Source organism: Populus alba, chromosome 17 (assembly GCF_005239225.2).
Source record: "Populus alba chromosome 17, ASM523922v2, whole genome shotgun sequence".
In the NCBI taxonomy this organism is placed as follows: Eukaryota; Viridiplantae; Streptophyta; class Magnoliopsida; order Malpighiales; family Salicaceae; genus Populus; species Populus alba.
Window position 1 is genome coordinate 165,894 of NC_133300.1, and position 21,997 is coordinate 187,890.

A 21,997-nucleotide genomic window follows, 5' to 3' on the forward strand; every position below is an offset into this window, starting at 1 on the left:
CTCTCTTAGAGCTTGGCGGAGATAATGGTAAAAGGTGATGTTTTTTTGTTTGAAAATATATATAATAATTTTTTATATATTATTATTAATATTAATATATCAAAATAATAAAAAAATACTAAAAAAATATTTTAATTTTAATTTTTTTATTGAAAGAAAAAAATTAAAAATTTGGAAAACTTACTGCCTTCCAATAACACTCCCGAAGAGTGCTTTGGCAATGAGGCCATATCTGTATCGTTTCACTTACAAAACCAGAAACAACGATATTATATAGCAGACACACATCTGCTGTTCCATTTTGTTTCTGCTGACTCCAGCTCAATGCTATCATCACCTTAATTAGCAGCGACTAGTGATCAGTTGAGCCAATAGCTTAGGGCTTTCGATGAATCTCTCTCTCCCCCTCCCTGAGAACCATTAACTTTTGGAATGCTTGAAGCATCGTTGGCCTTTGATCTAGAACGGGATGAATACAGCTAGATGCGATCTTCAGAAAATGAAGTATTTCACCATCAAATCCTTGACCAAGAAGAGATTTATCAACAGCATGATAGAGGCCAGAAGAACTGCTCGATAGATGAGCGATTCGTTCAAACAAATTCTCCTCTAGAGTGTTATGGTCAGGATCATGAACTGCAATTAGCTCAAGAAGAAGAATACCAAATCGATAGACATCCTGCTTGATCAATTCCACTTCACCTATCTTACTACTTGCAATTAAGCCCTTGTCATTTGATCTCCTTTGCATTGCCCCTCCAAAATTTGATATCTTTGGTACAAAATATTTATCCAGCAAGATGCTCCTTGAGCATATGTCAAGATGAACTATTAGGAAGTTGTTAAAATCATGAAGCCATGCCAAGCCTCGGGCTACTCCGATGGCGATTTTAACCCTGGCATGCCAGTCCAGTTTTTTAGCGTTGCATTTCACAGGATGTAACCAATCATGGAGGTTCCCATTTGGCATATATTTGTACACCAAAAGCCTTTCCCCGGACTCTACGCAGAATCCCAGTAGTGGAATTATGTTCATGTGTCTGAACTTGGCTAGAATTGTTAGCTCAGACCTGAACTGTTTCCCTAAAGGTTGAGAGTCATGTAACCTCTTAACTGCAGTGAACAAATCATAACGGTGTGCTGCCCTGTACATTGTCCCCATCCTTCCGACTCCGATGACATTGTCTTGGTCAAAACTGCGAGTGGCAATATTGAGTGCCGCGAAACTTGTCCTTATAACCAACTTCTCCAACTCCGAACTCTGTTCATGAAATCACTGATGAGAATTAGTGAAAGATGAACAACGCTATTTTACACAAAACAATTGCTAATTAGAATTATTCATAAGATTGTCATTTGTCCAGGAGCCATAACAAAGTGCAAAATGATCTCAACAGTTTACATGCACAGAATGAGAGAGGTGACCACTTTGCTGCCTCCATAACTGAGCTCCACAGCTGGTAATTACTGGTAGAATGGATAGTTGAGTCAACTTCTAGCTCTAGCAATGTGCATGAAATTATAGATAACAATAATAATCCTTAAAGGAATATAGTTATAGATGTGATGAGAATAAATCAAGGTTATGCAGATGAATTTTTAATTGTAGATGAAGAATCTAATGCAGATATGACATAATTTTTTTTTTATGTCTTTGAACAGTTTCTGATAAACCATTATGAGATGAGAGCACAAATTAAAGTGAATTATCAGTTGTTGCACAAATGTTTACTATTAAATCGGATCATGAGTTGAGTGAGGTTGGTTATAACAGAATTGTTAAATGGGTAAAAAAACAATTTATCTAAATAAAATAGATTGAAAGAGAACTTTTATGTTGTTAAATCCATGATGAAACCACTCAACCTAAGATACCAGAAAATTAACATGTGTCCAAACTTCTACATTTTGTTTCAATTTTTTTGTTCAATTTCAATTAAATGTATAGGATTAATTTTAATTATTATTTTGGATTTTTGTAAATTGGGGTTCAATTGGTTAAATATATTGTTTAATTTATTGATTAATTTCATGTTTGTATAATTTGTGGTTTGTGGTTTGTGGTTTTGAGTTGTTGAAAATTAAGAGTTAATTGATATAATTTCGAGTATTTATACATTAAAGGTTTATGAAAATTTTTATTTATATACCAAATTGGGTTGCTTTTGATGTTTTAAATAGTATTTAGAAATGCATGAGTTGTGTATGAATGTTGAAATGTGGAATTCTAAAAAGTAATTAAACAATATTACAGGAGAGAAAAAACAAGAAAGTTTTACTATTTAATTTAAAACATTAACCAAATTTTTGGATACAATTAACCAAACAATTGTACACTAATGATAATATTGACAAACTTTAGAATTTAAAAAAAAAATCTAAAACCTAGGTTGAGTACAAGTTGAGTGAACTCTTCACACAATGACAAGGAAACAAATTGAATAAAATCAATTTGTTTGTGACAATCAAATTTAAATTATTGTATATTTGCAGTCTTAAAAATTTTAGGTAGTCTCTCATATAAGGGAGGTGCTGTCAAATTTTTTAAAAATGTGAATGAATTATAATATCTTAATCCTTTAATTTGTGTAAGTGCCTAAGAGAAAGTGAATAACACATTGTACAGACAGAATCGCTGCTAGTTCTTCCAACAACGCTTCCGACAACCATGAGTCATTAGGTATCGACCAAGATCTAACACCTGAGACACATGCAGCCACTTTCAACATTGGCTCGTCAAGTACGCGATGCCACCACGTTGAGGGGTGGTCCCTTCACAGCAGGATCCATTTACCTGGAAGGCTTAGTGGAAGAATGACCTTTCAATGTAAGTTTGTTTTTCCCTCACAATGACATGTTATAATTTTTAAAAAAACATTAATTTTAATTAATGAATGTAATTTCAAGTTTACAAACATTAAGGGTGTCGAAACCATAACATCGACGATGAAATCATCAATGGAAATTCCATTATTCAATAGAGTCAAGTTTCCAAACATCTTGAATGGAAACCTATGATTTATGAATAGTTTGGAAGGTTTAAGGTTAATATTAACTTAAATATTATTATTATTATTATGTTAATTTGGTTAGTTTATTAATGTTAATGAAACTTTTTTGTTACAAATTTTAACTACACGGAAAATTTTGAATGGGATAGAGCTGAGAATGTTTTGATTAGAAAAAAAATATTAAGTAATAAAAATTCAAATGAAAGTTGTTGTATGGTAATTTTATTCAATAAAATAAAATTTTATGTTGCTTGTGATTGGTATTTATATTATATTGTGTTGTTTTGCTTGTGCCACTTGTGTGGTACTTTAATTAAGGACGTGGACTAGAGGTTTCTCTTTTTTCGGCTATTTCTGTAATGAGTTAATGTTTTGGTCTGTGATCTATTCAATTAAGTTTGCAACGATCCATGGTCTTGGAAACTGAAGAATATTGATTTATCCTTAATAAAAGCAGCTACATATATCGTCTTCATAATAATAATAATATTAAAAAAAAAAAACTAGCAAGAAACTAAAAATATGATGATGAAATGAAAATCTTATGGGGATACCTGGATGTCGGCTTCTTTTCTCTTCTTCTCTTGCCTTTCCATCAAAGATGTCATCATTGGTGTCTTCATCATCACGTCATTCCCTTTCCTCTTCATGAGACGAGCCCAAGGCACACAATAGGACATGAAAATAGTTATAAAGGAAACCGAAGAGAAGACATAACCTATTACAAACCCACTTTTGAGTGAAGATATCAACTTTTTCCGATGTTCATGATCGTCACCCCCGTGGTCGTTGTCTTGTGAAGAACTGTATCCATTGCCGGCAACACTGAGGATATGAATCAAAAGAAGAGCAAGTTTTGCACCACCCACGGCCATTTTGTAAATAGCAAAACAGCAGCAAATAACAAGAGATCGTTCAAAGTTTAAGCGCTAACAATGTCTAGAAGCTCTTAATTTTCTACAGCATTTTGCTAGATAAAAAGAGATCATTAATTGAACACGTTGAGGAGATGCATTGATTTGTTAGTCTCTTTCTTCAAGTCAAGAAGCCAAGTCTCCTGCTTCAAATTCCAAGTTCATGATGGGACAGTACATCAAGAGAGAATGTATGGGAAAACAAATTAGTCAAAAAATGTGAGAGAGGGAAATGTGAGAGAGGAAAAATATATAGAACTACAATTTCCACGAAAGTGTGGGAAAACAAATTAGTCAAAAAAGTTTAAGTCCTAATTTATAACTTCTTTGTCTAGACTTACTTTTCTTCTTTTTTTTCTTTTTTGTTTTTTCTCCAATAGAAGTATTTGCACGTCAGTCAACTTAAATGTTAATTGAAATTAAATTTTTAATCCAAGGAATTTTAATAATATTTAGTATATTTAATAATTCTTTTTTATTGTGATTTCAAAGTTTAAACTAAAATAGAAAAAAACAAAGAAGGAAAACTTTCTCAACTTTTATATCAACTTCTTTTAATGATTGCTTTCATATAATTTAAAATAAAAACCCTATCGATTTTCACATCTATGTTTTGAAGATTCATTTTTATCGATGAAATGCTAACCTTTTCTGAAACCAAGGATTTAAAAGCTCTCCTACGCTAATTTGATGATGGTGATGATTATAATAAGTGTTCATAAAAACTTTAATGATTTAAATTTAGGGAAAACATGTTAAGGTGAGAAAACCTCATTCATGATAAATTATTACACTAAAATGATTTTGCACTCAATATTGTTTTATTTATTTATTGACGACATTCTTAGCAAACATTAATCAATGGGAGTTTTGTGTATTAAATTTAGCTGAATATTCCATGAAAAAAGATGCTCTTGAGATAAAACCGTTAATATTATCTTGTGAGGAGGTGTTCAGTGAATACCCCTCCTTTTTTATTTATTTTTTTATTTATTTTTATTCTCAAGCATATGCATTTATGTTGTTTAGGAATGATGGTTTTGCATAAAACAATTATATTTACAATTTCACCAACAATGAAATGCACGTGCCATCAAGAAACAAGCACTGTCACCTATTCTGCATAATTGACAAGCTAAAATATGTTGTATGTTTATTTATTTTGTAAATAAAAAATCTATCCTAGAATAGTTTTTAATTAAAGATATTTTTTAAATTAACTTTTTTCAAAAACATAATTAAAAATATTTTTTAAAAAAATCATATTTTTGAATAAAAACCACCTCAATATAAAACACACTTAAATAATTTATATGTTGATATGTTAATAGTTTATATATTAATTGTGAAGAATGAATAAGTATTTTAATTTTACGGAAATAAAATCTATAAATAATTTGTATCATTAAAATTTTTTTAATAATTATAATTAAAATCAAGCTTTTAATTATCAAATTACACAAGTTTTGTAAGATATAAATTTCAAACAATGAACATGTTAAGGTATATTTATTAGAATGTATAATTTTTTAAAAATCATAAAATCAGTTTAATTTTACTAAGTTTGATTAATTTTATTAATTTTTAAGTTTTAATCTGATTTAACATATTAGATACATTTTAACTTATAAAATTATAAGATTTTAAAAGTACCTTTTCTTTTGCCGATATTGGTATGGACTATATATTGCTATGGAAATAAATAAAGAAAAGATGCGTTGATATGTTAGTCTATTTCTTCAAGTCAAAAGGCCAAGTCTACTGCATCAAAATCCAAGTTTATGGGACCCGTAATTAAAGAGACTACAATTTCCACGAAAGTGCGGGAAAACAAATTAGTCAAAAAAAAAAAAGGTTAAGTCCTGATTTATAAGTTTTTTGTCAAATAATGTAGGCTTATTTTTATTTTTATTTTTCTTGTCAATAGAAGTATTTGCACGTCAATCAACTTAAATATTAATTGAGATTAAATTATTCGAGCAATTTTAATAATACTTAGTATATTTAATAATTCTTTTCAATTGTGATTTCAAAGTTTAAAATAAAAAAAAAAGAAAAAATAAAGAAAGGAAACTTCCTCAACTTTAATATCAACTTCTTTTAACAATTGCTTCCACATAATTTAAAGTAAAAACCTTATAGGTTTTTATGAAAATTTATTTTTATTTAATTTAATGATGATAATTAAAATAAGAACTTTAATGATTTAAATTTAGGGAAAAGGTGAGAAAACCTCATATAAGACTTTTGGGACGATTTGGACGTAGTTGTATACAAAACTTTAAGCTGTATCCTGAGGTTTTTTTCAAGTCCCCAGAAAAGAGACTAGTTTGAAATATTTGTAGTTACTTTTGCAGTACCTTGAATTTGGATAGATAGTTCAAGCTTATTCTCAAACAGCACCGTTACTTCTTACATACTTATTTATTATAACAAAACATGATAGAGTTGCCTAAATTTGTCCTGTTTTTCCTGTTTCCATTGACTCTACGCCATTTCAATCTCAACAGATTTACCCTTTGAGCTGGGAGGGTAAATGTCATGGTGCTGCACTAGAATCTCTGAATCATCAATTTGGCCACATCTCTCCCTCATTGCTCTTATGTCTTTGTACACTTGATGCATTGTTGGTCTTCGATCTGGAATGGAATCAACACAGTTGCATGCAACTTTAAGCAGCTGAAATATCTCATCATCAAATCCTTGCCCGACCAGAGACTTATCAATGGCATCATAAATCTTGGAACTAGTCAAAAGATGACTAATCCATTCATTAAGAAGACTGTTCGAGGAACCAGTCATTCTGCTAGAATCCACCCCCGTGATCAGCTCAAGGAGCACAACTCCAAATCCATACACATCTTCCTTAGCAAATGCTGTATCCCAAAACTCACCATTCAAGGGGGAAGTGGTAGTTGGATTTACGATTATCGCCTCCCCGAAATTCGACAACTTTGGCTCGAAATCCTGATCAAGTAAGATGCACTTTGAGCTTATGTTAAGATGGTAAACTCGGATAGTACTACTGCAGTCCTGATGAAGCCATGACAAGCCTCTTGCCAACCCGATTGCAACTTTAAACCTCACAGTCCATTCCATGATCTTTGCCTGGCCTTCCATTGGATGTAGCCAATCATAAAGGTTACCATTTGGCATGTATTTGTAAACCAGAAGCCAATGTTTTGATGTGATTGAAAATCCCAGAAGTTGAAGTAAGTTGACATGCCTCAATGAACCAAGTGTCTTCAATTCAAACACGAAATGCTCCTCGAGGATTCGACAGTTGTGTAATTTCTTCACTGCAAAGAGATAACCACTAGGCAACGCTGCTTTGTACAGCATCCCAATCTTCCCCTGCCCGATGACATTGTTTTCGCTGAAATTATTTGTTGCATCTTTAAGATCTGAATAGCTCATTCTTGGAACCTTCTTCTCCAACATAGAAATCTGAGGACATAGATTCCCAATCCATTACTCACTAATTGTTGAAGAAACACAAGTATTTACCTTGAAATTGAAGCAGGTTAAAGAATTTAGGACTTTCTGTAAATTAAGACATCATGTAACTGCAGGTGAATAGTTAACTCAAAACTCATAAGAGATTATTAGAAATGTCTAATAACAGGAAAAAAAGAAAAGAAAAAAGTCCTGCAATCAATTTCAAAGCAAACCACTCAAAGTTGATCACATGCACGTAATCATATAGTCAGTACCTCTTTGCCTCCTCCTTGTATGTTCTCAAACGATGGCGAAGAACTTAAATTATCAGCTTCTTTCCTGTTCTTCCTCAAAATCAGCATTACCATCGTTTGTATCGTAATCTTCTTATTCCTTTTTTTGACATGCACCCATGGCGCACAGCAGGACAAAAAACCAACAATGACTGAAACAGAAAAAACCGTATAACCAGCTGCAAACCCAGTTCTGAAAGAAGAATAAAATTCGTTGCTATGCCCTTTGCAAGGATCTAAAGGCCCTCCACATAGGCCAGGGTTGTTTGCATAATTCACATTTATGGATGAAGAAAAACCACCGATTGGGCAAAAAACACCACATGTAGAATTTGCATTAACAAATTCTGGCACTGGACCTGACAATAGATTGTCCGCAACACTGAAGTTCCTGAGTCGAGGGAGAAGGCCAATTTGTGGTGGGATATTTCCTTTTAGTTGGTTATGGTCTAGTTTTAGAACATTTAACAAAGATAAATTGGCAATACTTGATGGGATTTCACCAGAAAAGCTGTTGTAGGATAGGTCAAGGTAAGTGATGTATGGTAGCCTTTTATAGATGTCAGATGGAATCGGTCCCTGAAGCTCATTTCTTGAAAGGTCCAAGCCAATTAAGCTTGTGCAGTTTTCGATGCCAGGAGGGAACTGGCCCTTGAGCCCCATGTTAGAGAGTGCTAGATTTAAGACTCTGTTCTCATCAGGATGCCAGCATTCGACTCCCCGAAATCTACAGATGAAACCTTCTGTATTGTTGTTGAAATCCCAAGTGGTGTTGAAGTATCCATAAGGGTCTATCATAAAATCCTTAATAGATTTCAAGCAATAAACATCAGTGTCAGTAGCACTGGTTACGGTGAAAGTAGCTAACAAGGAGAGCATTAGAGAGTAGATAAAAAATAAATTAGCCATTTGGATTTGAGAGTTCATCAGAGTAGACTACAATGGAATGGTTGGAATGACAAAAAATGAGAAATAACAATCATAAATACCTACTTAAAAGGAAATTTGAATTGAAATCTGTTTTTGTTTCTGAAATCTCTCCAAAGAGAGCATTTATTCTTGAGCTACTTCTTCTGCGTTGAAATGGATGGCCCTTTGCTACAATTTCCACGAAAGTGTGGGGGAAACAAAGTAGTCAAGAAGCTTAGGTCCTCATTTTTAACTTCTTTCAATTTACTCTTTTTTTTTTCAATAAAAGTATTTGCTCGTCAGTCAGCTTAAATGTTAGCTGAGATTAAATCTTTTATCCGAGCAATTTTAATAATAAATCATTTCAATTGTGATTTCAATGTTCAAACCAGGGGTGATAATTTTCGGTTTGGTTTGGATTTTTATTGAGAAAAAAGTAACCAAATTGAAATTAAAAAAAAAATAAAACCTGTTCAAATTGACCAGTTTTGGTTTGATTTGGTTTGATTTCTTAGGACAAAAACCTGTTCAAACTGGTTTAGTTTGGTTTTTTTCAGTTCGGTTTTTTTAGTTTCAGGCTTATAAAACCGAAACTAAATCGAACCGATTAGTTTTTTTAAAATTTTAATCGATTTGTTTTCATAATTCGGTTTTTACGGTTATTTTTTTCCCTGTTTTATGGTTTTTTTACTTACTCTTAGTTTAAAATCAAAAAAAAAAAAAGGAAGGAAAACTTCCTTAACTTTCATATCAAATGTTTTTATTTGCAAATTCCTAAAAATAATTAACTATAAGCACGAAACCTCATCAACATAATTTTTTTTAATATTCCCATGTTAGAGAGTGCTAGCTTTAAGACTCTGTTCTCATCAGGATGCCAGCATTCGACTCCAGCAAACCTACAGATGAAACCTTCAGTCTGATTGGTGAAGTCACATGAAGAGAGGTCTTCCAAGGTATCTTTAATAGACTTCAAGCAATAAACATCAGGCTCAGTTGCACTACTTACACTAAATATATAAAACAAGACAAAGATCAGTACTCAATGAGTTTGCAGCTAGCACTGATATTACTTAAGGTAAAATGAAAAGCAATAAAAAAAACAAAGTAGAAGCTGTTAAATAATATTTATGTAGTTTTATTTATTAAAAGTAGAATAATATTTTTAGTTTAACCTATATATACTTTATTTGTATTTAAGTTAAGACTAAGCACTCATAATATATAAATCATTTAAAATTCTAGCCTCTTTTTTGTGTTTGATCTTAATTATTTTAACATGGTATCAGAGCTGGTTTTATGGAACGAGACTTAATCCCGAACATAGCTTTCGCGGATCCAAATTTTTTGGAGTGATATTTTGTCTTCCACTTCTGCAAAATTTAGTATTTCATCTTCCCTTCAGCTTCTGTAATTTCATATTTGCATTCAATTTCTTAATTATTTTGGTATTTTATCAGGAAGATATTTTTTTAGTTTCTGCAATCTCTATTTAGTTTCTGCAATTTGGTATTTTATTTTCCGCTGCTTTTGTATTCTGGTTTTCTATGATTGTTGATTATGGCTACTGAAAAAGATGATTCACTTCAGTCTGTGAGTGTGAGATTGGATGGGAAGAACTATTCGTATTGGAGTTATGTAATGAAAAATTTCCTTAAGGGTAAAAAGATGTGGAAGTATGTTAGTGGAACTTATATGATACCTAAGAATATTGAGGAGGGGATGTTGTTTTAATAGATACATGAAAAGCAAATAATGCAAAGATCATTATTTGGATCAACAATTCTGTTGAGCATTTGTTAGGTACGCAGTTGGCGAAGTATGAGACAACCAAAGCGGTTTGGGATCTTTTGCAAAGTTTATTCACACAATCAAATTTTGCAAAACAGTATCAATTAGATAATGACATACGAGCTCTTCATCAGAAGAATATGAGTATTCAAGAGTTTTATTCTGCTATGACAAACCTTTGGGATCAATTGACTCTACAGAATCAACCTATTTAAAGGCATGTGGTGCCTATATTGAGTGTAGAGAGCAGCAACAATTAGTACAGTTTTTAACAGCACTTCGCAGTGATTTCGAAGGACTTTGAGGTTCAATTCTGCATCGTTCTCCACTACCTTCTGCTGACTCTGTTGTCAATAAGTTATTAACTAAAGAAATAAATCGTCAGTTTTATTTTGAAAAGGGAATTCTTTGTGCTTCAAATCATTATGTACTATTAGTACTTTCTAAACCATTCTCTAATCATTGGAATAAGGGTTGACTTCGATGAGTGCAGTTTTTATAAGTAGAAAGGTCATTAGAAGGCTCAGTGTCCTAAGTTGAGATAGCAGAATCAAGCTTGGAAGCCTGGCAGTCAGTCACAATCTAATGCTCATAGCCCACCTCAGGGCTATAAACCACCACACCACAATACCGTAATAGTAGCTTCGCCACGCTCTATTACCGATCCTAATACTTTGGCTGAGGAATTTCAGAAGTTTCTCTCCTTGCAGCCACAAGCAATGTTCGCTTCTTCTTCCATAGGTCAGTTGCCTCATGGTTCCTCAGTTATGTTACAATCTGAATGGGTCTTGGATTCTAGTGTTTCTCATCATATATCTCTAGATACCTCATCTTTTACCTTTATGTCCCCTTTATCCTCCAATCATGTTATGACTGTTAATGGCACTCCTATGCCCTTAGCAGGTGTTGGTTTTATTATCACACCTCACTTGTCTCTTCCTAATGTTTATCTTATTCTAAAACTCAAATAGAATCTTGCGTCTATTGGTCAAATATGTGATTCTAGTAATTATTTAGTCATGTTTTCTGGTTCTTTTTGTTGTGTACTGGATCTACAGTGTCGAAAGCTGATTGGGGCAGGCTATAGGGAGAATGGACAATATATTTTGGATGAGTTAAAAGTGCCAGTTGTTATTGCTACTGCTACTGCTACTGCTACTACTATTGATTTGTCTTCCTTTTATTTGAGTCTTTCACCTTCTAGTTTTTATTTATGGCATTCCCGTCTAGGTCATGTTTTGTCTTCTCGTTTGAGATTTTTGGCATCCACGTGAGCTTTAGAAAATTTGAAACTTGTGACATTTCTAATTGTAGTGGATGTAAACTTGCAAAATTTTCTACTTTACATTTTAATCGAAGTATTTCTGTTTGTTCTTCACCATTTGATTTGATTCATTCTAATATATAGGGGGCCTTCTCCTATTGCCACAAAAGGAGGGTCTCGATATTATATCTCTTTTATTAATAATCATACTCGTTATTGTTGAGTTTATTTAATGAAACATTGTTCTAAATTCTTTGAGATATATGCAGCTTTTCGAGCTCTTATCAAAACTCAACATTCTGCTGTGATCAAATACTTTAAGTGTGATTTGGGTGAGGAATATACCTCTAATAAATTTTGCCAATTGCTTGCCTTAGATGGAACCATCTACCAAACTTCATGTGCCTTAGATACTCTTGAGCAAAATAGTGATGTTGAAAGAAAACATAGGCACATCTTCAAAACTGCTCATTCTCTCTTGTTGTCTGCTTTTGTTCCTAGTAAGTTTTGGGGAGAAGTTGTTCTTACTGCTATAAGTTTGATTAATACAATTCCATTTTCTCATAGTTCGGGTCTATCTCTTTTTGAAAAGTTATATGGATATATCCCTGATTATTCCTCATTTAGAGTATTTTGTTGTACTTGTTTCGTTCTTCATCCTCATGTAGAACACAATAAGCTATCCTCTTGATTTGCTTTTTGTGTCTTTCTGGGTTATGGTGAAGGTAAAAGGGGTTATCGTTGTTTTAATCCAATAACTCAGAAACTTTATGTGTCTCGTCATGTTGTCGTCCTTAAGCATATAACTTTCTTTTCTATTTTATCCACTACTCATAGCCTGACTAAATCTGATCGTATTCGTATAGATCCCTTTTTCTAAGGATTCTGGTAATGATATCTCTCCCTATATTGGATCAATTTGTAATCATAACTCTACAAGTACTGGTACTTTACTCTCTAGCACACCTGAAGCTCCATTCTCATCTACAGCCCCTTAAGCTTCATCTGAGATTGTGGATCCACCTCCACGCCAGTCCATTTGTATTCGTAAGTCCACAAAACTACTAGATTTTGCTTTTTTCTTGTTATTCTTCATCATTTACTTCATTTTTAGCTTTTATTCATTGTCTCTTTGAGCCTTGTTACTATAAAGAGGCAATTCTTGATCCGCTTTGGCAGCAAGCTATGGATGAGGAACTTTCTACTTTGCATAAGATAGATACTTGGGATCTGGTTCCTCTACCTTCTGGTAGGAATGTTGTTGGTTATCATTGGGTGTATAAGATCAAGACTAATTCTAATTGGTCTATTAAGCTAGGCTGGTTATAAAAGGATACTCTCAACAATATGGTATGGACTATGAGGAGACATTTGCCCGGGTTGTAAAAATAACTATTATTCCTACTCCTATTGTCGTAGCTTCGATTCGTTAGTGGCATATTTCTCAGCTTGATGTTAAAAATGCCTTCTTGAATGGAGATCTTCAAGAAGAAGTTTATACGCCACACCCTCCTAGTATTTCACGCGACTCTGGATATGTTTGTAAGCTTAAGAAAGCATTATATGGTCTCAAACAAGCACCCCGTGCTTGGTTTGAGAATTTCTCTATTGTGATCTCATCTCTTGGCTTTGTTTCTAGCAATCATGATTCTGCTCCTTTTATTAAGTACATTGATGCAGGTTGCAACATTCTGTCTTTATATATTGATGACATGATTATTACTGGTGATGATATTAATGGTATTTTAGTTTTGAAGACAGAATTGGTTAGATGATTTGAAATGAAGGATTTGGGTTATCTTCGATATTTCCTAGGTATTGAGGTAGCATACTCACTTAAAGGTTACCTTCTTTCTCAGTTGAAATATGTTGCAGATATTCTTAAACGGGCTAGACTTATTGATAGCAAGACTGTAGATGCTCCTATTAAGGTTAATGCAAGGTATTCTTTTTCTTATGGTTTACTTTTGATTAATCCTACTTTATACCACACTATTGTTGGGAGTTTGGTATATCTCACCATTACTCATCTAAACATTGCATATGATGTTCATGTTGTTACTTAGTTTGTTGCTTCTTCTACTACTGTTCACTAGGCAGCTCTTCTTCGTATTTTACGACATCTTCAAGTATAGTTTTTCAGAGTCTTTTACTTTCATCCACCTCTTCCTTGGAGTTATGTGCATACTCTGAAGCTAATCATGGTAGTGATCTCATAGATCGCAAATCTGTTACCGGGTTCTATATCTTTTTAGGTGATTCTTTTATTTCTTCGAAGAGCAAGAAATAATTTATTATTTTTCAATCATCCACCAAAGCAGAATATCGTGTCATTACATCTACTACCAAAGAGATTGTTTATTTATGTTGGTTACTTGCTGATATGGGAGTTTTCTTTTCTCATCCTACTCCTATGTATTGTGACAACCAGAGTTATATTCAGATTGCTCACAACTTAGTTTTTCATGAGCGAACTAAGCACATTGAGATCGATTGTCATCTTACCCGTCGTCATCTTAAGCATGGCACCATTACTTTGTCTTTTATTCCTTCTTCCTTGCGGATTGTAGATTTCTTTACCAAGGCGCATTCCATCTCTCGTTTTTGTTTTCTGATTGGCAAACTCTTGATACATGTAGTTGCCACATTGTGAGTTTGAGAGGAGATGTTAAATAATATTTATGTAGTCTTATTTATTAAGAGTAGAATAGTACTTTCAGTTTAACCTATATATACTTTATTTGTATTTAGGTTAAGACTAAGCACTCATAATATACAGATTATTCAGAATTTTAATTTTTTTTTTGTATTTAATCTTAATTATTTTAACAAAAATCACATCAATAGGTGGAAATGAGTGAAGGGTGTCACAAAATTCAATGAGAGAGTTCTTTTCTTACTCTTGAGGTTGCTTTGAAGTTTTCAAGCTATCTTGGTCGCAGAAGAAAGGGGAAGCAACAGATAACACATTAATTTGAATTGGGATTTTATATATATATGGATGATGGATGATGCTTCCTCGCAGTTAATATTGACCATCAACACAAGCTAAAAGTAAGGCAGCAGACAATTGAAAATGGATTACTGCTACCCGTGGATATTTTGTTTTCTTTGCTATGAACCTTCTCACCTACGGCAATTATTTTATTTTATTTTTTTACATGAGATAGATAGTTGATCTTGATAAGCTTGTTTTTTTACTTGAAAGAAGAATCCAACTTTTCCCTGTGTTCATCTTCACTCCCGTAGTAGTTCTCTCTTGTAAAGAACTGTATCCATTGCCGGCAACACTAAGGATATGAATAAAAAAAAGAGCAAGTTTTGCATCAAGAGCCATTTGTGGATGGCGAAACAGCAGCAAATAACAAGAGATCGTTCAAAGTTATATTTGACTTTTAACTACGTGCCGCGTCCAAAGTTCCAAAGTCTTCGTCATCTAATTTGGGTAGTTTTTCAAGAAGGATGAGTGGGAATTAAGGACTCGAAAGCCGCGTCAGATTTAATGGGGTGTTTGGTTGTAGTTAGAACCCGTTTGGTTACGTGGTTACGTCCACGTTTCAGGCGTTTTAATTTAACAAGCTGTTTGGTTAACAGCAACCGGTGTTTTCAAATAGCATGGGGCCCACTGTCTTTGCGTTCCAAACGCAGGTTTATCAAAAGCATCTGCCATATGCTTCTTGCGTGGCTGCTGTTAAGAAAAAACACATTAATAACTTTACCAAAAAAATTAATTAGCCCTAACGTCCCTCACTGCAGCTCTAACCTCCCTCACTGCAGCTCTCCTCCTCCAAAGCAGCCCGAAGCCATCTCTCCTCCCTCACTGAGCTCTCCCCCTCCAAAGTAGCCCGAAGCCAAAAATCAGTCCTTCTCCTCTTGATTTCAAGCCAAAAATCAGTCCTTCTCCTCTTGATTTCAAGCCAAAAATCAGTCTTCTCCGTTTCAAGCTAGCTGTTTCACAGCGAGGGAAACACACCCACAATACCCATTCTCTCACACATATCATCACCACTGTGTGTATCACGGTGTAGATCACGCCCATCTGCCACCGATCTGCTGCTATGACGAACTTCTTTCTCGGTTGAAGAAGACACACTGTGACCCAGGTAATTTTCTTCGAACTTCACCTGAAAAATTGTTTACATCGTGGCTTATCTGCTAAACACATTGTTTTCTCTAACCACACATTTCGTTTGCTCTGTGTTTTCTTTGCCAGAACCAAATACAACATCGAAATTGTCCTCTTGGAAAGCTGAAGGCCAAGCATCTTACCAATCTCTGTCTCGGTTGCAAAGGAAAAATTAAGGTCAGTTGCTCTGTGTTTGTTGCACAAATTAATGTAGTTTTTAATTTTCAGTTGTTGTGTTTAGGGTTTAGAATAAAAATTTTTGTTATTGTTGTGTTTGATTATGTATGTTTCGGTTGATTTTAATTCTGTTACTTTGTTATGCCAGTTGTATATTACATTTTCTATTATTGCCGCTGCATTATCTGCTTTTCTTCCGGTTTATGATGCTCTGTTATTGTGTTTGTGTTCGTGTTCCTTTTTTATTTCGATAACTTTGTATGTGTTACAATTAAACTCTGTTTTTTTAATGTAAAACAGAGTTGTACTTGCGAGTGATTTGTTCAGCTTACTTTGTGTTATAATTCGGTTTGTGATGCCCTATCATGTAGTGTTTGTTCAGGTTCTTCAACTATTGTTACACTGTTTTGTGTTGTTGCTTATGTGGGGTTATGTTGATGGCCTGAGGTTGAGTTCAAGTATGTGCATTTTAATGAGTGCCTAATGTTGAGTTTAACTAGCTGATGTGTTTAACATTAGGAAAATTTTCAAAACTGAAGGAGGATTCCATTTGAACATGTTTTAATGGAAATAAATCAGTACTTGAATATTGCTATATACACTGAATGTTGGACGTTGTCTCTTTAGCATGCCATCTTACGCTTAGGCAATGAATAGATTAGCTTGTAAACACTTTAATGGAAATAAACCTATCAATGAAAGTGTTGAGCTGATTATGTAAGTCTATGTAATCAATTTGCAGTGTAATCAATCTGCAATTTCTATTTCAGCTTGCAATTTAATTAGTATAGATTGTGCATTCCATGTCCTTTACATCGCCTCTAGGAAAGTAACCTTTATTTGTTAATTAGACAACACATTTTAACCAACAACATGGACGATTCTCAATCACAAGATAAGGCTTGTTGGAGTAGAGAGATGTTGCATGCATTTTGTGACATATGTATTAAAGCAATTGAGCAAGGTATGCGACCCAACACACATTTCGACAAAGCTGGTTGGAAATATGTTATCAATTGCTTTAAGGATCAAACTGGTCATGCATTAACGAAAGCTCAATTAAAGAATAAGTGGGACGGAATTAAAAAAGATTGGAGAATCTGGAAAAAGTTGCTTTCCGAAACAGGAGTTGGATGGAGTGCTGAACTTGGAACAATTGCAGCTCCAGATGAATGGTGGAAAGCTAAAAACCAGGTCTGTCTTTTTTCAGTATGTTTAGAGCTGTTATAAGCAGCTTGCTTTCGTGTTTTTACATCATTTTTTATGCATTTTGTTCTTCTTTGTCCCTTGTTGTAGGAGATACGCGGGGCAAGAAAGTTTAGGCATGCTGGCATTGATCCAGGATTGTGTTGTAAATATGATATCATGTTTACAAACACAGTTGCTACCGGTCAGTATGCTTGGGCTCCATCACAGGGTCTGAATTCGGATGAAGATGGTGGCTGTCAAAGGCAAAATAATGCAGTTAATGAAGACCCTAATCTTGCTGAAGGTAGTGGCGATTCTGAGGAGGATAGTCTTCCAAATTTTGTTGCCGATGTCAATAACATGGTGGCTGGTGTCCATTTCGCCAACAGCACAAGCAATGCCAATCCAACTGGTAGTAGTGGGAAGAGAAAAGGTGCGCAACAAAGCTCCCAACAAAATGAGAAAAAGAAAAGGGGTGCTGGAAGGGGATCACAATTGTTTTCGCGATTAGACAAGTTAGTGGATAGTGTCTCTACCAAGAGTGAGTGCACATCAAGTGTTTTCGATAAAAAAGGATGTAGCATAGAAGAGGTGATGAAGGAGTTCCACTCCATTGAGGAAGTGGTGTTCGGCAGTGAGCTGTATTGCTTTGCAACAGAGTTTTTTATGGTTAGAAGCAGGAGGGAAATGTGGGCAACAATTGGTGATATGGACCGAAAATTTCAGTGGCTGAAATTAATGTTTGAGCGAAGGGTTAACTTCCGACCTTGAAGTAAGTTTTCATTTGATATATGGAAGACTTACAATTATGTATTTTATTGTTTGTTATATGTTGCAGCAATTAAATGTTGTTGTGTTTAATATGTTTTGGTAATTATTGCATGCTTTCCATATTTCATGTTTTTTTAATGTTTTGTATTCCAATGAGCTGTTAACATATTGTATTTTAACTGTTTTTTTCACAGTTACCAGTCCACAAAAGGGTGAGGATGATGAGGTCTTCTTGCGGCTGTAGAATTGCATAATGGTTGATGCAAACAGTTATGAATTTGCTATTTTTTTCAGGTTTATTACCTTGTAACGTTTCATATTTATGGATTCTGCCTTTGTATTTGTATTTGTTGCCTAATTAGTTATGTTTGAGATGATTGGAACATTTTATGTATTCAGGATGCTTTCTCAGCCTTGTATTTTAGATTTTCACCTAACGAATTGCATTTGTTATGAGTTGAATGGATGATTGGCTGAGATTATGTTCATTTGAATGGCTGCTGATTGGGTGAATTTAGTTGACTGGAATGGCAGCTACTGCTGTGAATTATTGTGAATTTACTTGCATGTTTGATAGTGGGTTGAATAGGAGTTGCTTGGTTGAATGTTTGGTTGAATGTTTGGTTGAATGGTTGGTAAGTGTACAATTTATGGGTTGCTGATGTGTATGGCAGTAAAAACAGCTTGTTTGTGCTGTGTGTGTGTTTGTATTTAAGAAGTAGTATGCTTGCAAAGAGGTGTGATTGGCTGAGAATAAAATTTTTAACCCTTCCCACAGAAGTGAGGGCTGTAATTGCAGGTTTTTTTCTGTTTGTATACTGCAAATTGAGGTTCTTTGCCATTACAAGGTTAGTTGATTTTTAAGGATGCTTTTTAGGTCATAAAGCTTTCTATTGCACAGCTGTTACCGAATTTACACCTATAAATGCTTTTAAGGCTGCTGTTATTGTGTATTTAAGCAGTGAATGTATGTTTTCTTTTTTCGTATTTATATATCTATCCCTTCTAGGTACTTAGTTTTCTTAAGAAACCTTAAGTGGATGCCACAAATTAATTTACAGCATTTTAATGTATGAACATTGTTTTGTGATGTTGCATGTATGTTTTTGTTGTATAATATTTAATTCGAAACTTCTAAGTAAATTTTTTTCGTCTCGTAGGGTTCGTTTGAAATTATATTTTTCAACCTTAAGTTAATGACGCCGTAAATAATTTCCTTTAATGCGAAACTTCTAAGTTAATGATGCCACCAATTAATTTACAGCATTTTAATGTATGAACATTGTTTTTTGATGTTGCATGTATGTTTTTGTTGTATAATATTTAATACGAAACTTCTAAGTAAATTTTTTTCGTCTCGTAGGGTTCATTTGAAATTATATTTTTTTTCCTTAAGTTAATGACGCTGTAAATAATTTCCTTTATCTTGGATTCCGAAAATATATATGTTGGGGGATAAGTTAATGTCACCAGTACTGTTTTAAATATTGCAAAAAAATTACACAAGAAAAAACTTTCATGTTAATGTAACGTTGCAGGTTGAAAATTCCAATTATTGTTGTGTTAAAAAATATTGCATGTGTTAAGACCGGCATGAGCGACACATATTTTAAAAACAAATCTTTTAATGAACATGTTTTTTGTACCAATACTATGCAGGTTGGAAATTGGTATTAAATTTACGTGCAAAGATATGGACGCGAATTGGTTTAATACGCTTTTTGATGAGCATTATGAAAATGTTATGAATAATGTGGGTCGATATGTGTCTGATGGGTTTGCTGGTACAAGTTCTGCAAGTGGTTTTGGAGATAGTTTTGGTGATCGTTATGTAAACTATAATAGTGAGGCTCAGCACGATGACCTAAATCAACAGGATGACGATGCCGTTGGAGATTTATTTTGGCAGAGAGAGTGTGATCGCAAAAAATTAGTCATATGCACAGCTGGAGCACTAGCGATGTATTACAATACGTATATTTATAAAGAGCCGTGTATGAATTCATACAACACTGGCATGCGCTGGTTGACTGAAATTTTAAATGGCCATTGGATTCGTTGTGTGAACATGTTTCGTATGGATGCTGAGACATTGAAGAGTTTGGCTTTGGAGTTGGAAACGATGTACGGGTTGAAACCTTCTAGACGGATGAGTGTTATTGAGAAAGTAGGCATGTTTCTCTACACTTTAGCTCTCGGTGCGTCGAATAGGGAAGTGCAGGAGCGTTTTCAGCATTCAGGTGAAACTGTTTCTAGAAATTTCAACGAGGTTCTTCGTTCTGTGTGCTTGCTAGCAGCTGATTTAATCAGACCAGTCGATCCAGAATTCACGACAACACCATTGGAAATTGAAATGAATCCCAGATACATGCCCTATTTCAAGGTAAGCAATATTTAGTACAAGTTGTTAAATATTTCAAAAGATTACAATCAAATATTCACGTGCAATTAAATTGATTCGGAAAAATTGTTTTTTGTATGTAGAATTGTATTGGAGCGATTGATGGAACACATGTACGTGCATGTGTTTCACAAGAAAATCAAATACCTTTTATTGGTAGAAAAGGTATACCGACACAAAATATAATGGCAGCCTGTAGCTTTGACATGCAATTTATATTTGTTTGGGCTGGGTGGGAAGGTAGTGCTCACGATACAAGAATTTTTTATGAGGCGATTGGAAATACAAACATACAATTTCCACGACCACCAGAAGGTATATATAAAAAAAAGTTGTGCTTGTTGTTCAACTGGTGTAATTTGTTTTAATATGAAGTATTTTGTAAGCGTTAATCAATTTTAAAATTTATGCAGGGAAGTATTATCTCGTTGATTCGGGATATCCGAATGAGTACGGTTACTTGGGTCCATATAGAGGGGAAAGATATCATCTTCCTGAATTTCGTCGACGAGGACAACCACGGAGTCGGGAGGAACTATTTAACCGAGTCCATTCATCATTACGATGTGTAATCGAACGTACATTTGGAGTTTGGAAGAAAAGATGGCGAATCTTGCAAACCATGCCTGAGTTTCCATACAAATCACAGGTTAAAATTGTTGTCGCATCAATGGCGCTACACAACTATATTCGACGGAAGTCGGCCCAAGATGTTGCATTCAACAAGTTTGATAGCCATCCTGATTTCGTTCCTCAAGATATTTTTCCCGATGTCGCTCCACAATCACAAACAAGTGGACACCAGAGGCCGTCGCGTATGGATTATATTCGTGATGGCATTGCAAATAGTTTGATGGGACAATAATCTTTTCTGTAATAACAAAGCACGCTTCTATTATTGTCGGTATTTATGTGGAAAAAATGTTTTATTTCCTCTTAACACAATGAATTATTTTATTAATGTCATTTTTTTTTTAATTTTTTTTATTTAGTCATTTTTTGTACAAAAGCAACCGCAACCACAGTTTTAACCAAACATGTTTTGTACCGCAATAAAGTCAAACCACACTTTTAACCAAACACTCAAATCTTTAAACAAACCACAGGAAAAGTGATTTTTAAAAAAAGTGCTTTTTTTCAACCGCAACCACAACAATTACAGCAAAAACAAACACACTCTTAATAGTTGCGGTTTTAAATATTTTTAAAAAATATATACATTAAAAATAATGCCATGTCTTCTGTAAATAAATAAATGGATTGCTGAGAGGGGACCACGCAGCAAGTCCACTAGAGAGAGTCGATGTTTCCATATGATTTAAAGTTACAAATTTGTGACTATGGACTGTTGTATTTTATTATTGCTAACAGTAGCATTCATGTCATATGTAAAAAAATAAAATAAAAACATGTTATTGATAAGTGATGTAATGAGAATATTCATTATTGCTAACGTTTAGTAATGTGAGGGGAGACTTGATAAGGTTTCCTTTTAGTTCTTGCGTAATTTCTTTAAAAATTATTTTAGCTTCTATATTTTATTTTCATTTACAAATTGGTCTTTATTTGATTTTCTTTTATTGTTGTTTCTTATGAAATCTATAGTTTAGTCCTTGTAATAAAGAGGTTCTTAGAATTAGATCCCTAAATAATTACTCTAAATCATGAAATAGTTCATTTTATTAGCGAAATATTTATTTTCAGTATTGTATTT

At 33.9% G+C, this 21,997-nt stretch overlaps 4 protein-coding genes across 4 annotated transcripts; 2 read left to right on the forward strand and 2 right to left on the reverse strand.

The window, feature by feature from the left end:
- Positions 1-376: 376 nt before the first annotated feature.
- On the reverse strand, positions 377-3,886 carry LOC118056075 (probably inactive leucine-rich repeat receptor-like protein kinase At5g48380). The gene is made up of 2 exons (XM_035068179.1): positions 3,566-3,886; positions 377-1,261 (listed from the first exon to the last, which is right to left on the reverse strand). The coding sequence occupies exons 1-2, from the start codon at positions 3,884-3,886 to the stop codon at positions 377-379; spliced, it is 1,206 nt and encodes a 401-aa protein (XP_034924070.1).
- Positions 3,887-6,182: 2,296 nt separating this feature from the next.
- LOC118056099 (probably inactive leucine-rich repeat receptor-like protein kinase At5g48380) lies at positions 6,183-8,678 on the reverse strand. The gene is made up of 2 exons (XM_035068214.2): positions 7,639-8,678; positions 6,183-7,372 (listed from the first exon to the last, which is right to left on the reverse strand). The coding sequence occupies exons 1-2, from the start codon at positions 8,581-8,583 to the stop codon at positions 6,413-6,415; spliced, it is 1,905 nt and encodes a 634-aa protein (XP_034924105.1). The 5' UTR covers positions 8,584-8,678; the 3' UTR covers positions 6,183-6,412.
- A 6,564-nt stretch (positions 8,679-15,242) lies between these two features.
- On the forward strand, positions 15,243-20,481 carry LOC140954750 (L10-interacting MYB domain-containing protein-like). The gene is made up of 2 exons (XM_073405487.1): positions 15,243-17,117; positions 17,220-20,481. Exons 1-2 carry the CDS (start codon positions 16,797-16,799, stop codon positions 17,880-17,882), a joined length of 984 nt encoding a protein of 327 aa, XP_073261588.1. The 5' UTR covers positions 15,243-16,796; the 3' UTR covers positions 17,883-20,481.
- LOC140954884 (uncharacterized) lies at positions 19,576-21,148 on the forward strand. The gene is made up of 3 exons (XM_073405869.1): positions 19,576-20,265; positions 20,367-20,448; positions 20,697-21,148. Exons 1-3 carry the CDS (start codon positions 19,576-19,578, stop codon positions 21,146-21,148), a joined length of 1,224 nt encoding a protein of 407 aa, XP_073261970.1.
- The last annotated feature ends 849 nt before the right edge of the window (positions 21,149-21,997 follow it).

Coding starts and splice junctions, on each gene's coding strand:
- LOC118056075 (XM_035068179.1), bottom strand. CDS start 3,886: ATGGCCGTGGGTGGTGCAAAACTTGCTCTTCTTTTGATTCATATCCTC. Junction 1,262..3,565: donor GAAAAGAAGCCGACATCCAG/GTATCCCCATAA, acceptor TTTCATGAACAG/AGTTCGGAGTTGGAGAAGTT.
- LOC118056099 (XM_035068214.2), bottom strand. CDS start 8,583: ATGAACTCTCAAATCCAAATGGCTAATTTATTTTTTATCTACTCTCTA. Junction 7,373..7,638: donor TACAAGGAGGAGGCAAAGAG/GTACTGACTATA, acceptor CTATGTCCTCAG/ATTTCTATGTTGGAGAAGAA.
- LOC140954750 (XM_073405487.1), top strand. CDS start 16,797: ATGGACGATTCTCAATCACAAGATAAGGCTTGTTGGAGTAGAGAGATG. Junction 17,118..17,219: donor GGTGGAAAGCTAAAAACCAG/GTCTGTCTTTTT, acceptor CCCTTGTTGTAG/GAGATACGCGGGGCAAGAAA.
- LOC140954884 (XM_073405869.1), top strand. CDS start 19,576: ATGGACGCGAATTGGTTTAATACGCTTTTTGATGAGCATTATGAAAAT. Junction 20,266..20,366: donor GATACATGCCCTATTTCAAG/GTAAGCAATATT, acceptor TTTTGTATGTAG/AATTGTATTGGAGCGATTGA. Junction 20,449..20,696: donor ACCTTTTATTGGTAGAAAAG/GTATACCGACAC, acceptor AAATTTATGCAG/GGAAGTATTATCTCGTTGAT.